The 13,726-nt window shown below is 32.0% G+C and overlaps 1 protein-coding gene across 1 annotated transcript; it reads left to right on the top strand.

The window, feature by feature from the left end:
- Positions 1-7,215: 7,215 nt before the first annotated feature.
- Positions 7,216-13,532, top strand: LOC126843838 (transmembrane protein 205). The gene is made up of 4 exons (XM_050581656.1): positions 7,216-7,607; positions 11,225-11,436; positions 12,517-12,683; positions 12,869-13,532. The coding sequence occupies exons 1-4, from the start codon at positions 7,327-7,329 to the stop codon at positions 13,139-13,141; spliced, it is 933 nt and encodes a 310-aa protein (XP_050437613.1). The 5' UTR covers positions 7,216-7,326; the 3' UTR covers positions 13,142-13,532.
- The last annotated feature ends 194 nt before the right edge of the window (positions 13,533-13,726 follow it).

The following is a 13,726-nucleotide window of genomic DNA, read 5'->3' as shown; positions in this document are numbered from 1 at the left end:
GTGTAACTATAATATATTATTATATAAAGGTTGAGGTCGGTACATTTTTGGTATTGCTGGTGCCACATTTTGTACACTATCTCGTCTGGTCAAGGACCTGATACAAAACTTTGAATTATTACCAGAAGAAAGCAACATTTTCAATCAGCCAGCATCGATCATGCTCCATTAGTTTTCATGCAACTCACGCGTTCAACGAGTACTTTTAAAAAACAATTTTTTCGACCTGTTTTGCTTTCACGTGAGTGCTGTTGGCCATGTAATCCGATAGCATATATAGTCAATCATTGTAGTTTTTTTCTCTTCTCAATTTAATAAATAGTATAATTTGTTTATTGAATAATTCATAAAGCAAATGTTTAACTCACGAGTATCGTATTATAATGATTATAATAAATTCTAGTTTCAACTAATGACATTTTTGTTGGTTCAGAAATATTTGTATAAATATATTATATTATGTTATTCTGAAGAATACAATTTCTCGTACGAAAATTCCGTAAAAAAATCTGGCAATTCTTTACACCGTACCAATATGTTATTATTATTATTATTATTAATATATATTGTACCAAACAAGTCGTTAAATTATTCGCTTTATTATTTAATTCATTGCTGACGTAGGGACGACCTTGTGAGCGATACGAATGAGTTATTAGTTCAGCCAACCAATTTTTATTACACCGTTTATGCACATTATACGCCACACGATGATGTTTTGCGACCACGTCATAATAAAATAATAATGTATAATTATAACTTATTAAAAAAAATCAAGTGCCTCATGCGCCATCAACACAACAATTATCATAGAGTCCATCGAAAACGTGTGCTCGAATAAGAAACCGACACAGATACGGAAGTCCCATTTCAACAATAATGAAAGACAAAATTGATTAAATTACTTAACATTTTAATTAACTATACAAAAAATATGTATTTATTCTATTTTGTATATTTGTTTTAAAATATAAGGGCTCACACGTTGTTTGTTTTGTGTTGTCCTCTGAACCAATTTGTTTGTATCTCTTAAAAAAGCGACCGATAAACGTTTAGTGGAATAGTCAGTCAATAACAATGTTTTAACAGTAGCAATAGTAGTACTAATACAAAAACGAGTGATAAGCAGGTTTAATTAACATAGTATCTAGTATAGTCTCATATCGATTAATCGTCGACGAGATAACATTTCAGATGCCCGGCCGATATATTTATATTACCATTATGCACTCCTACATGTGTAGATATTTTGTTACACTTTAAATGATCTTAATGTAAAGCTTATGCAAAACACATTTGACCGAGGCTGACAGAACGCATGTCTATTGTGGTTATAACTTGTTTTGATATTTAAACATTATACAAATAGTTTTTGAAGTTATCAATGTACAATACAGGTACAATAATCAGTCGAAAATAAATCTGTCGATAAAGAAATTAATTACAATGAAACAATTTTAATGATTATGCTGCCAACAATGATTTTAAAATTATTTCGTAAAATCTTAAATAAAATATTTATGGCTGAACTACTGTGTGGAAAACATATTAACTGAATAAAATGTATTAAAAAGATATATACTCGTATATATATATAACGTTTATAAAATATTATTACTCGATTACTTTCTCTCAAACGTTTGAAGTTTATTATCATTTTCCAATTGCAAAGTAGAGAAACGGTTACAATCAGCCGTTCCTTCACTAAATTGCTTATTAAATTAAAATGATAATTATTAATTACAGACTTTTGAGTGTACTTAACAACTTCTGAAATTACACCCGTGGCACACGAGTTTAAAGTAATTTTTTAAGTAAAATTTAAACTCCCATGACTTCGGTCTGTCCATGGCCCCACAAAACCTTGGGCCGACACTATGTCTGTTTCTGACCCTATCCGCGATGACAGCCGAATTGATTGAGCAGTCAGCGATTGATTGTTTAATTTTTTTATTATGCGCTTTTTGTTTTTTCATATGTACATCTATGAATTGAGTGACGAAAACATTACAACGGCGTTTAATTACAAGAAAAACAACATCAATTGTTTTCTTCCGACAATGTCTATTGCTATTCAAAATTATTAAACATTCAATAAATCATTTATGTTCAATAAAAACTAGTTGTAACGAGCGCACACAAATCGGAATTGATCATTTCTAACGTTAGACAGTTTTTTTTTTAAGGAAGTTTTAGTTGAAGTTCATTAAAAAACTGCATGTTATACACTATAAAAAAATGTGATTTCAATACTATTATATGAATTACTAACAACCGAGATTGGTGCCAAGATATACAGGTCATGAGTGTCAGAAATATGGTTGAAAAACATATAAACTGTGCAAACTAATTTACGGAATTTTCATGCAGTCCGTATGCCCAAATCAACTATCAACACAAAAATAATAAGGTATTTTTAAAAGCCCTATCTTAGCAGGAAATCAATGATTAATATTATAACGTTTTCTGTTAACAAATTGTATTTATTGAGGAATATTTCCAAGACATTTGGGGTATTCATATTTGATTTTTTAAATACATTGTTGCTTTGTGGATATACATATATGAATTATACGGTAGCAGGTTTTTTTTTTAAAAGAATTTACATATTTATAAGTAGTGCGGTAGTGAGGGAATTCAGAATTAAAACATAATAGGAAATCCACATATAACACCACAATAATAATAGTAATAACTATAAGGTATACTATGTGTTAATACATATTTTATGATATAATACAATCCCTGTTAATACAATTCAATAAATCAGTTTTATCATATAGTTGCTCACGGAGCAATAATGTATTTAATTTGTTTTATTGTTTATATATAAATATTATAATTGTAATATTGCCAACAAATAATATGTATTGTCGTCGGGCGTCGGCTGTAATTTTTATTTCAATAAAGGCAAATATTTCAAAAAATATTTGCGTTTCAATACAACTTTCTAAAATATTACAAATAAAATAATTGTATAATTTACACACTGAAATTAATTTCAAAACCAAACATTAAGAAAATATTTGTATATATTCCTATGTCTGAGACTATACGAGATAGTTAAACGGTATATTTATTAATAGCATACATATATATATATATATATATATATATGTTTTGTACATTATATAATAATTAGTGAGTTAAATATTTTTACCACAATCATATATCATAATGTAATCTTAGTAATTATGTCCTATTTTTATTACACTTAATAATATATGTATAGTTTCGCCGTGTTGACAAATAATACAAATTGTATTTTTGACATTTGGCCAATTCCGATTGTATTTTCATCATAAACAATCGTTAATTTGTAATCACCGTCAATTTATCATCATTGTTCGAAGTGATGTGTACACACAAGTTTATCATCACAGTAATATATCATATGATAATTTTGTCGACGACAGTTTGAGAAAATACACTGACCAACTTGTCGGTTAAACATTTCGATATAACAAACAGGAGACGGAAAGCGAAAGTCGAGGAAAATAAAGTAAGTAGCAAAAAAAAAACATTTTCTTTCTCGCATTTTTTTCATGTGTTAACGGCTATCAAAAAAAGGCTATGTAGCTAAATGTACGTATATAGAATACATCCCCACTCAGCAATAAACGTTTTGAATGAAATTAAAATTTAAAAACTGCAAGAACTACATAAATAAATGCATCGTTGTTTAGAAATTTATTTCTTTTTTTAAACAATTACCTATACGTCTCTTAGAATAGTCGTTTGTCGGTAATTAAAACAAATTAACGCATATGTGCCAGATAGACACTTTGGAGTTATGTAACTAAACGTTTATCCAGACAACGTGCATATCACTTGGGGTGGAGAGGGAGAGACCTCGCTAGTATTTGTCGCCAAAGAAATTTAATTGATAAAAAACAAACCAAACGTACACGAAATTCAGGCGTATTACACGTTTATGAACCTGATCTACCTTTTCATAATATGTGTTACGCCTTATTATACTCGGTTCGACAAACCGCAATAACAGCCGTCGAACAAAGCTAGTCCAGTTTAAGTTCAAAATTTTAATTTTCAAAAATATTATTTTACCGGATGCAGAACCGGAAGCATATGAGATATGTTTGAAAAATACATCATTAAACTTATAGAGCAATTGCAATATTTAGGAAATATTCGTGTAATGAACGTTTGATTTACAACTAAAATGTGATTTTAAAAGAAATTTTCGCTGTATGAAAACATAATATTTTTTCAATTTATTTATCACTACGTGGCAATCTCTATGTGTTGCACAATCTCTTTGACATTTAAAAACTAAAAGATAATTTTAAAAATCTTAGTGGGTGTACCTGAATGTTCATTTTTCTTGCAAAAAATTAATTCATGCTGAACCAAATGTTCTTTGTACAATTAACGAAATATCGTTATCTTATCGGTCAATAAACAATAGCCTTTGTTCAAATTTTTTTTCGATGCATTAATGCAGTATAGCCTTGACTGGCTGCACTCGAATGGCTCGAAAAAAAACTGCAAACGAGTTATGCTAGAAGTTCTATCAATCCGTAATAAACCACAACCTATTAACTTATTATGTAAAAAATAGGTAACATGTCTAAGACATCATTAGGTCACTGTTCTACCTTATTAATTTATTTGACTTCTTAACGGCAGATAAAAATAGTGCTGGACAGTTGTGAGTACATGTTTACTACTGGCCATAAATAGTAGCAGCGAATCATGAACAAATAATAAACTCATTAACATAACATTTTAAACATGTGCTAAGTACACAGGGTTTATGGGGACCGAGTCTTTTAAAACCAAGTGCATCCACTTGTTTGTTTTTTACTCACAGAAACCATTACAAACACCACTTACAAAATTACCACACTAAGAGTACTTAACAAAATAAGTACAACTATACATAGGCTACAACCGGATAATATAATAATAATATTATTGATTAAACATTATTGATGGGAAATTCCCAAATCACATCTGTTAAACTGGAAAATTATGAAATAATAACGAGTTTATGTAACGCCTGATGTGTTTTCAGCTTGAATCGCATAATATGGAAATTACATGTATCATGAAGATACACGAGACATCACACTGGAGTATCCAAAAAAAAAATAATTCCCTTCATCATATTATTTACATTTTTACATTATTTATGAAATGGATTTGATTCCAGAAAATGATTAATAGCCGAATGTCTAAACGTATGTATTATGCATGGAAAATTAATTCGTAGAAACAAAAAACTGACAGATCAGTATTTTTTAAATAATTTGTTAAGGTTTGGTTTAGTAATTATATTTTACCTATGTAATCTCATGTTACTCGATAACATATTTTTTCTTGTGTAATTTAAAATGTGAAATTCGGTCTAACCTTATCCAAGCTAATGTTTATCTCTACATTTTAAGTAGCAAATACAAAATGACATTATTTTTAGTGTATTTAAATATTGGCAGCCAATAATAATTTGCACAGACTAAATATTCATGTAAATATAATATAAATCTCAGACCTCAACGGTCCGTTTACACGTTGAGTTGAACTGTATGAGCAAATTGTATGTACTTTGGTTCGCACAAACGAACTGTACGTGTAAATAAAAACTAAACAGTTGAAAAATTTGAACTGCGTGAGTTCGGGCGGCGCCTGAAAAATTGTACAACCGCACAGTTTTCAAAGCGTGTAACTGGATATTATCGGTTTAGAATTAGAACAGAGCATAAAAGAAAAAGTAAAAAATGAACGTGTAAATCCTAAATAATTTACTCAGTTCATTTGCACAAACGGACTGCACGAAAATACCGTTAATTAGTTTTTTGTACAGTTTAACTTAACGCGTAAACTCACCTTTACATAAAGATTAATTATCGCGACGACGCGATAACCGGTAGTTTTCTGCACGCCGGCGATGATAGAGTGTAAGTGCAAGACGGGTTTTCAAGTTGCCCAGGTTGTTAATCGCAAGCAATGTTTACTAAACATGTTGTCACCGCAAAACGTGTATTGAGGTCACATACACACAGACCGTGTCTGGTCCAGTGTTCGGTAAAAATGTCTAAAATTATTTTTTTCACAAATTATACATATATATTCTGATTTAATTTGTTTTCGTTTGATTTACATAACATTTTGTTAGTGTTCAAGTAGAATTTGATACTAGATACTGGCGCATGATTAATATATATATATATATATACTATAATAATATGTATAGGGTTTGGACTTAGCCCTTAGGTTATTAAACGTAAACAATTAAGAAAATAATTACAATTTTATAGGTTTTCTTTTTAAAGAACATTTCTATTATGTGTTTTACAATATTATACAATTACCCAATATTTACATTTGTTGGTATTCCCCAGAGTGTTATAAACTTTTGAAACTTTGGGAAATAGAAACGTGTATGTTTAACTTTTTTTAAATTAGAATACATTTCTAAAAATGTTAACTGGTCGATAACCAGTTTTGAATAGTTATTTTTAAAATTTAAAACCAGAACTGAAGAGTGATTAAGTGCAGATAAAATAATACTTCACTCCACCCTTATATGTGGATCTATAAATAAACTTAACTAGGTGTTATAGTCCGTCATTTCGTTATTTTTTATACCTAGTCAATAAAAATATCTAGAAGTGAGAATTCTGAAAACATTATTTTAATTTTTGCCGTTACTCGTTATGGTAATTTGTATGATTGCTACGATTTGTGTATTAATCTAGAAACTTATCAAATATTTAAAAATTCTTGCATATTTAGGTACTTGGACATATTTTACTCTGTTCATTTTTTACTTAGACTCTTTCGATCCTTGTCAAAGGTCGCTGTACTCGCTGTCACGTCAACCTTTTGACGGGTCTTCCCTCGGGTCGGGATGTGATATCTCGAGGGTTTTTTTTCATCGTTATTACACGTGCAAAATTGGTACTATTTATAATTACAATTAATTACACACAAAACTTGTTTTCGCTCGCATATGCAAATCGCCGCCGCCCTAAGCTGTCTGCCCGTGAACAGGTTGACGCGTAGGTATTATTATTATTCATATTTTTTTAACAGTTTTTTTTTAATGTTCTCAGCCGCAGAAATTCCGCCGACGCCAAGAGCAAACGGGGGAAACCTAGGTCGGACGCGACGCGACGCGCGTGAACGCCGCCTGGTGCAAGTCACGTAGGCCACGTCGACGGCGGCCTATATATAAGCGCAGCAGGGCCGATCATCAGTCCTTTCCACGCCGACCGGCTGTAACGTTCGGACGCAGTGCATCAGTGTCAGTGTCAGCGTGTGTGTGTGTTTCAGTGTATAACCGTCTTCGCGTCAAAATATATGTGCGGCACGGCCAACCAGATGCCCGGGTACGGCGGCGACGTCGTCGCCCCCCAAAGGGTCGACACGGTCGCGTACCAGTACCTGCAGGCCAAAGAGCTGCCGGCGGCGACGGCCACCGCCGAACTCATCCAACATTTCAGCCGTCGCGCCAGCGAACTGGACACCGCAGGTGTTCAAAAGCCCGATGACGTGCTCACCGCCGTCACTGCAGCCTCCAAGAAAGCGTTCGACCGGTGCTCAGAGTTAGTGAGCAGCTTACAGAAGTCGTCCGTTTACAAGTGAGTTATACGCGAAAAGCGATAATAATTATTGTTTTCCCTAACTATTGATATATTTTATAGATTGTTGTAATTTAAAACTATATCGGTAATTATTTATTTACAAAATATATTATCCATCATATTTTTTAAGTAAACACTCTGTCCCACAAGACTTTAAAATTAGAACAATCCTGCTTACTATAATTACTTACAATAATATAATTATCTGCACAAGACATGATAACAGGGTTTGTGCTGTTAACCAATTGTATTAAACATTTAACATGTTTCATTTAAGTTAGATTTAGAAAAAAAAGTAAATTAACAGTTATTTGACACTTTGTTAAGTTCACAGTTTATTCTATTATTTCTCTTATGATAATTACCATTTTTTTTTAACTAACAATAACGTTACGTAATATTATTCTACTTGTCATTTAAATAAAGGTTTTTATCGCAAATAACTCATGATAAACATTTTTTTTTAAAGATTTAAAATGTTATAATAGTTGCATGCGAATGATAAAAATGTATATGTTTAAATGATTTGGTCGTTTTTAATAATAACTTGTTAAGTCAACGACATTTTGAATTAAAAAGTAACCCATCAAGTTAATTGATACCAAATAAAATAGCTTTTAACCTTAGTACCCGTTAGTTCCCAGGTTTTAATCTCAATTAAAAATCAAAAAATACCGACTTGAATTTTCTAAGATCTATAAAGTTAATAAAGTCAAACAAAAGTCAAAACAAGTCTGTCTCAAAAATAGTTCCTATAATGATTTGTTATTTGATGGTATTTTATAAATTATAAAAACTTTAGTCGTAATATTTACCAAAACAAGTTATCCAAAGAATAACCCAACACGAGTTTCGAACTACTCAGGATAATACATTTTTAGAGAAGTAATAGCGGGTCTATTTTTAAGTTAAAAACTACCATAATTTGTAGGAAGTTCATCTCGATTTCAAAGGGAACTTTTTGAAGGGGTGTTGTTTTTCAACAATTTTTTTTTATTACAGCGGCATTTCAGTAGTTTTTAAATATATTGATAAAAAAACGCGGTTGTCATTTTTTAACCGGTTTCCTGACCGACGCCATCGACTACTTACATGCCTACGGTAAATCCCTCCAAACAAACAATCGTTCTTAGAAACTCTCAAACGTAAATGCTTTGAAACGGCATGTTTTTAAGTAAACCACCAAAAAAAAAAAAAAAATAGGATTCCATTCCGAATAGGTCTCGGTGGTTGTTTTCTTTACCGCACGTTTTCCGTATTGTCCTTAACAGTTTAACTATCGTGTGGATCGTGTCGACCCTTACGCACGTGATCCATTAGCCGTCTGTGTACTTTCGGTGACAATAGGAAATACACATACTATACATGGTCATATTTATACTGTAGTATATGCCCTCGCATACGTTTATAAGAAAAATTAACAACAAAAAAAACTCGTTTCCATACAGGATACGGGGTGTAGTAAATGCTGCACACCAAAAATGGTCTTGAAGCGGTAATGAAAAATTATTAAATACAGTTATAGGTATATTAAAGTATAATATCCAGTCGATGACGTTTGACCGAAATATACCTGCTGTATATAATTTTCGTTTAAGGCGATTGAAAACGGATGTTTTTTAGGAGTTTTAAGTAGGCAATATTTAAGAAAAATCATTTTTTAATAAAATGATCGATTATGTCAATTTATTTTTTATGTAAATTTGTTTAAGCTTCGAGGTTTTATCATTTTTTTTTCAATTTTTTCTATGAGGGAAAGCGATTTTAGTGGCAACAAAATGCTTTCTATGTGATAAAATTTGAGAGTCTTTGGCTGGTCAAATTCCAATGTTTCTGCAAAAAGGTTAGAATTTGTTGGTCTCTTTACTAGCATAACCTAGTAAAGTAGCTAAATAACTCGTAGATTTTAATAGAATTAAATTCGGGCCATTTTAAGTAGTCAACAATTTGTCAAGACTTTTTTTGTCTTTCAATGTCGAAAATATGTACACACTATTTTTTGGACCGACAACTCTTTGGGATTATTATTATTTTTTGTACTTAAAGCCTTATTATATTACATTGTATTATTTATAGTTTGGCGGTTTATAATGTACATACGTTACCGACGATGTAAATAGTACGATTATCGAACATAAAATATGTTAACCGATCACACGAGCAATGTAAATCGCACTCGAAGCGGATAACTTCGAGCCTCTGCTCTCCAAGTATAGAAATCCACTATACGGATTTCAATATGTCATTTTTAATTGTTGTTGCTATTATGATCACATAGCATGCACGCGGTTGGCTTAATTTCCCATAGTCGATAAATAGATTTCGCCTTGAACGTATACTGCTCTGTGGGTTCTCATAAACTATAATCACGTCTAATAAATCATGTGTAAGTGTGCATTTTTTTTTCTACGGGCCTCTGTTATAACGTCACGTGTCAATTTCGAAAATATTGCCCCACTAGCTGCGGTGGACACGAGCCCGAGAGATGATGAAAACCATTCAGACCATATATGAACACATAATATATTTAAAACAACAAATTATGTAAAAAAATAAAGAAACACGCAAAGGACATTTAAAAAGTTTTGTAGAATAAACAGTTTAAACTTCAAAGCTCGTTTGTTAAAGTACACTCCAGGGATGTCTCAAAGGAAATGTTAACAACGTGACTGAAATGGCAATTAGGTGTTGGGTTAGGTAAGGTTTGTACAAATCACTATGTATTTTCACGGGGGTAGTAAAAATGTGAGATTTTTTAAGACTATTTACAACATAGAAACCATAACCAGACCTAATCTGACGTCTGCCAAGGTGGTAAGGTCAAGTTAGATTATATTATATATTTTCCCATACCGGATAAGCATTACGTTAGTCCAAGTTGTAAACATTTTTCTAAACGCTGTCAAATGGTTTTTAACATATAAAAAATATATTTTGTTGCACAGAAATGTAATTTTTTTTTTCTTATGTTATGCAAGTATTTTTTACTTTATTACAGAATTTATAAAATATACTTTATATGCATTGTATTAGAAATGCTTATTTTAATGAGAACACTACTATTAGGATAAATTAAGGTAATGATTGGGTAAACGATTAGGACAAAAGTAAATTCAATTTTTTTCTGGACTTTTTTATTTTAATTAAATAGTTTTAGCTATAAGATGATAATGTATTACATAATATAATAAAACGCATTTTTGTTTTTTTACTATAAAAAATATAGCTTTTACATTCGGATCATTAATACTTTCGAATGTTATTACTCACGTATTCTTAACACTACTACACTGCATTTATGCATTTAGAAAAAAAAATGTAAATATCTTCTAGCTTAGTAATAAACCAAATAGTACAATGTAAGGTCTGTAATCCTTAGACACCACCATAATTATAATTTTTTTTTCACATAATTTAGCTCAAGGAAAAATTGTAAAAATTATGACTAAAACATGCATGGGTTGGTAAGGTTTGAATCGTTGAAATCCGTTTAATGGTTGTGGGGTTAAACTTAGAAATTCTGAATTTTTCACCTGTGTCATTCATCATATTATTCAAATGCTATTCGTATAACACTTGACTTATGTATTTTGTTTTTACTTGTTTGCCGACAGAATTTTGTTTTTCACCCAACCAGCCCACGTCATCATGATCCTGGCCGTCACTCTGGTGGCTGCGTCCATGTTCCCCAACGTGAAGAAATCCACCTCGCTGCACGTGGACGCCAACGGTAACGACGTTAAACCCAGGACTTTCGTCAACTTTGTCTACCTGGCGGCTTTTTGCACCCACGTGGGAGCCCAGTTCTGGATGACGTTCATTTCCGGTGAGTGCCCTGAGGTCTTTTTGGAAAACTTCGACTTTTTTTCCTGGTCCTTTGCAACTGTCCTATTTTGAAAAACTCAGGCGTTTACACTTGAGGGTGTTTTTTCTGGATACACTGTGTAGATTAATACTTTATGTAGGGACTAGTTGGGTTTTCTATGAACATCTTGAACCGTAAAAGACATTTAGTCGGAAACTACATACGACATAAGTTTTTACTTTTTTAAATACTATAGTACACAAATGTAATAACCTGATACTCAAAAACAATTACTTTCGATTCAATCTTCGAAAAAGACCAATAATAGTTATGTGTGTTATTTATAGTTATGTTATTTAATGTGTAATCGTTAACATCAAAATATCGTCAATTATTTAATTATAAATAAAAAACCATTTACATATTTTTCTCTGATTATTTACAATTACCTGCCCACTTATCCCACCTTACCCCACTCGATCAACCAAACCCGACTTTATAATTATATTTCCGTTAAAAATACCTACACGCCCGGGTTTCAAGTTAAAAAATAGATATTGTTTTTTTTTAGCATGTATATATATACAATAATAGTTTTTTTTGAAAACGATTGCGTCTTGCGTTAAAAATAACATTCAACTAAAGCGTGATTGACGTTTACTGCTTAAAACGTTTGGCAAAAACCGAAATATATTAAATTTCGACCTTATATTTAAACCTACTCGATTTGGCACGTCGTGACTCGCGAGCTTATTTTAAGTAACAGCATAAAACGTTAGTTAATTAAGGTGATTCACTAGGTAAACAATAAATTAGGAGATATTTATTTTTGTCTCAAGCTTTGGTAGGTACTCAATGTATACTTAAGTACTTCAGTTAGGTCAAGTAGGTAAATGTGTACTATTTATATGATCCTATGTATTATTTGAGATTTCTTTTAAATACTTTTTTCATTTTAATAACCATTTGAGTTTGTATAAAAAATAACAATAACGTCCATGTTTGTTAAAGGTAGAGGGAATGTTAGGTCGAATTCTCCTCTTCTTCATCCTCCTTGTATACAGTTAACATAATTTATAATTTGGTTTTTTTCTCCCACAGGACTTAGCTTGTACTTCAACTTGGCCAGACACGCGTTCGGCGACGTGCAGAAAATCTTGTTCCCCAAGTACTTTTCGTTGAACAGCCTGCTCAGTGCCATCACGCTCATCCAGTTCGGTAAAATTCACGTGGCGTCCAACGTGTGGGACATGCACACTTACCTACAGGTAATAATAAGTGTACTATAATAATTCCTGAAGACCTGTAACCTTTTCGACCCCAAAATGATTCGGTCCCACTGTGTTCTGACCCCACTATGCCGGTCTTTATGATTTTACGATTAACTATATGTATTTTTTCAACCTTATACTTATGTCTCTATCTTTCTGTTTTTGTTTGTGTGTACACATAGGTTTTCGTGTTGAGCCTGTGCTTCCTGTTGGAGCTGATGATCCGACTCTACGTGGTGCCTCCTCTGTTGCGCCTCATCACCATCAAAATGGCCATCGAAAAGTCGGCGGGCGTCGGCCACGAGGTGGGCCACTACGACATCGGGCCACTGGTCGACTGCCCACACTACATGGCCATACACAGGTCTTTTCGGCAAGTGCATTTGTGCGTGGCAATCGGCAACGTCGTATCCATGATGTGCACCGCGTTCCATCTGATGTACATTGCTGCCTAACGCATTGGCAAACAATACAAAATAAAAAACAATTAACACCACCGACGCTTTTTTATGCACATTTATAATTATAATTATATAATATCATTTTTTTTCTATTCTCTAGTCAACAGCCTGAGAATTTTTAATGTTAAAAAACGAATAAAAATCTACAAATTTCGAAACGTGTAAGAAGAAAAAGAATAATAAACCATAAAACATTTGTCCGTTGGTTTTACTGTTGTTGTGCCGTTGGAAAATATTATAAATATCTTATAGAACTCACACGAATTTTATTTTACGGGCCATCGATCTGAATAGTTGTTCTAATTTCTCATTCACACTTTTGGCCTCGGCTGAAAACTGAGAATTTAAAAATAAACTAAAAAAAATAAAAGGCGATTTATCACAATTTTCGAAATGTTTATTGTTTGTTCTATACGTTATTTGTCGCGTTTATAATACATAAACACTTGACTAGTGATTTTGTACAGTTTTTTTTAAACTAATATAATAAAATTAATTAATAAATTTAATATTGTCGAGAAACGCCCGTTGTATACGACAATGTCGGTGTACTACAATGCAATATTATTGATTTAATTA

The sequence above is a fragment of the Adelges cooleyi genome, unplaced genomic scaffold, assembly GCF_023614345.1.
Source record: "Adelges cooleyi isolate 19-005CV unplaced genomic scaffold, UGA_ACOO_1.1 ACOO_flye_CR_arks_rails_tigmint_CR_PRNA_574, whole genome shotgun sequence".
NCBI classification, from domain to species: Eukaryota; Metazoa; Arthropoda; class Insecta; order Hemiptera; family Adelgidae; genus Adelges; species Adelges cooleyi.
Note: the sequence above shows the minus strand (reverse complement) of the source record. Positions and strands in the feature narration are given on the sequence as shown.

Coding starts and splice junctions, on each gene's coding strand:
- LOC126843838 (XM_050581656.1), top strand. CDS start 7,327: ATGTGCGGCACGGCCAACCAGATGCCCGGGTACGGCGGCGACGTCGTC. Junction 7,608..11,224: donor CAGAAGTCGTCCGTTTACAA/GTGAGTTATACG, acceptor GTTTGCCGACAG/AATTTTGTTTTTCACCCAAC. Junction 11,437..12,516: donor CTGGATGACGTTCATTTCCG/GTGAGTGCCCTG, acceptor TTTCTCCCACAG/GACTTAGCTTGTACTTCAAC.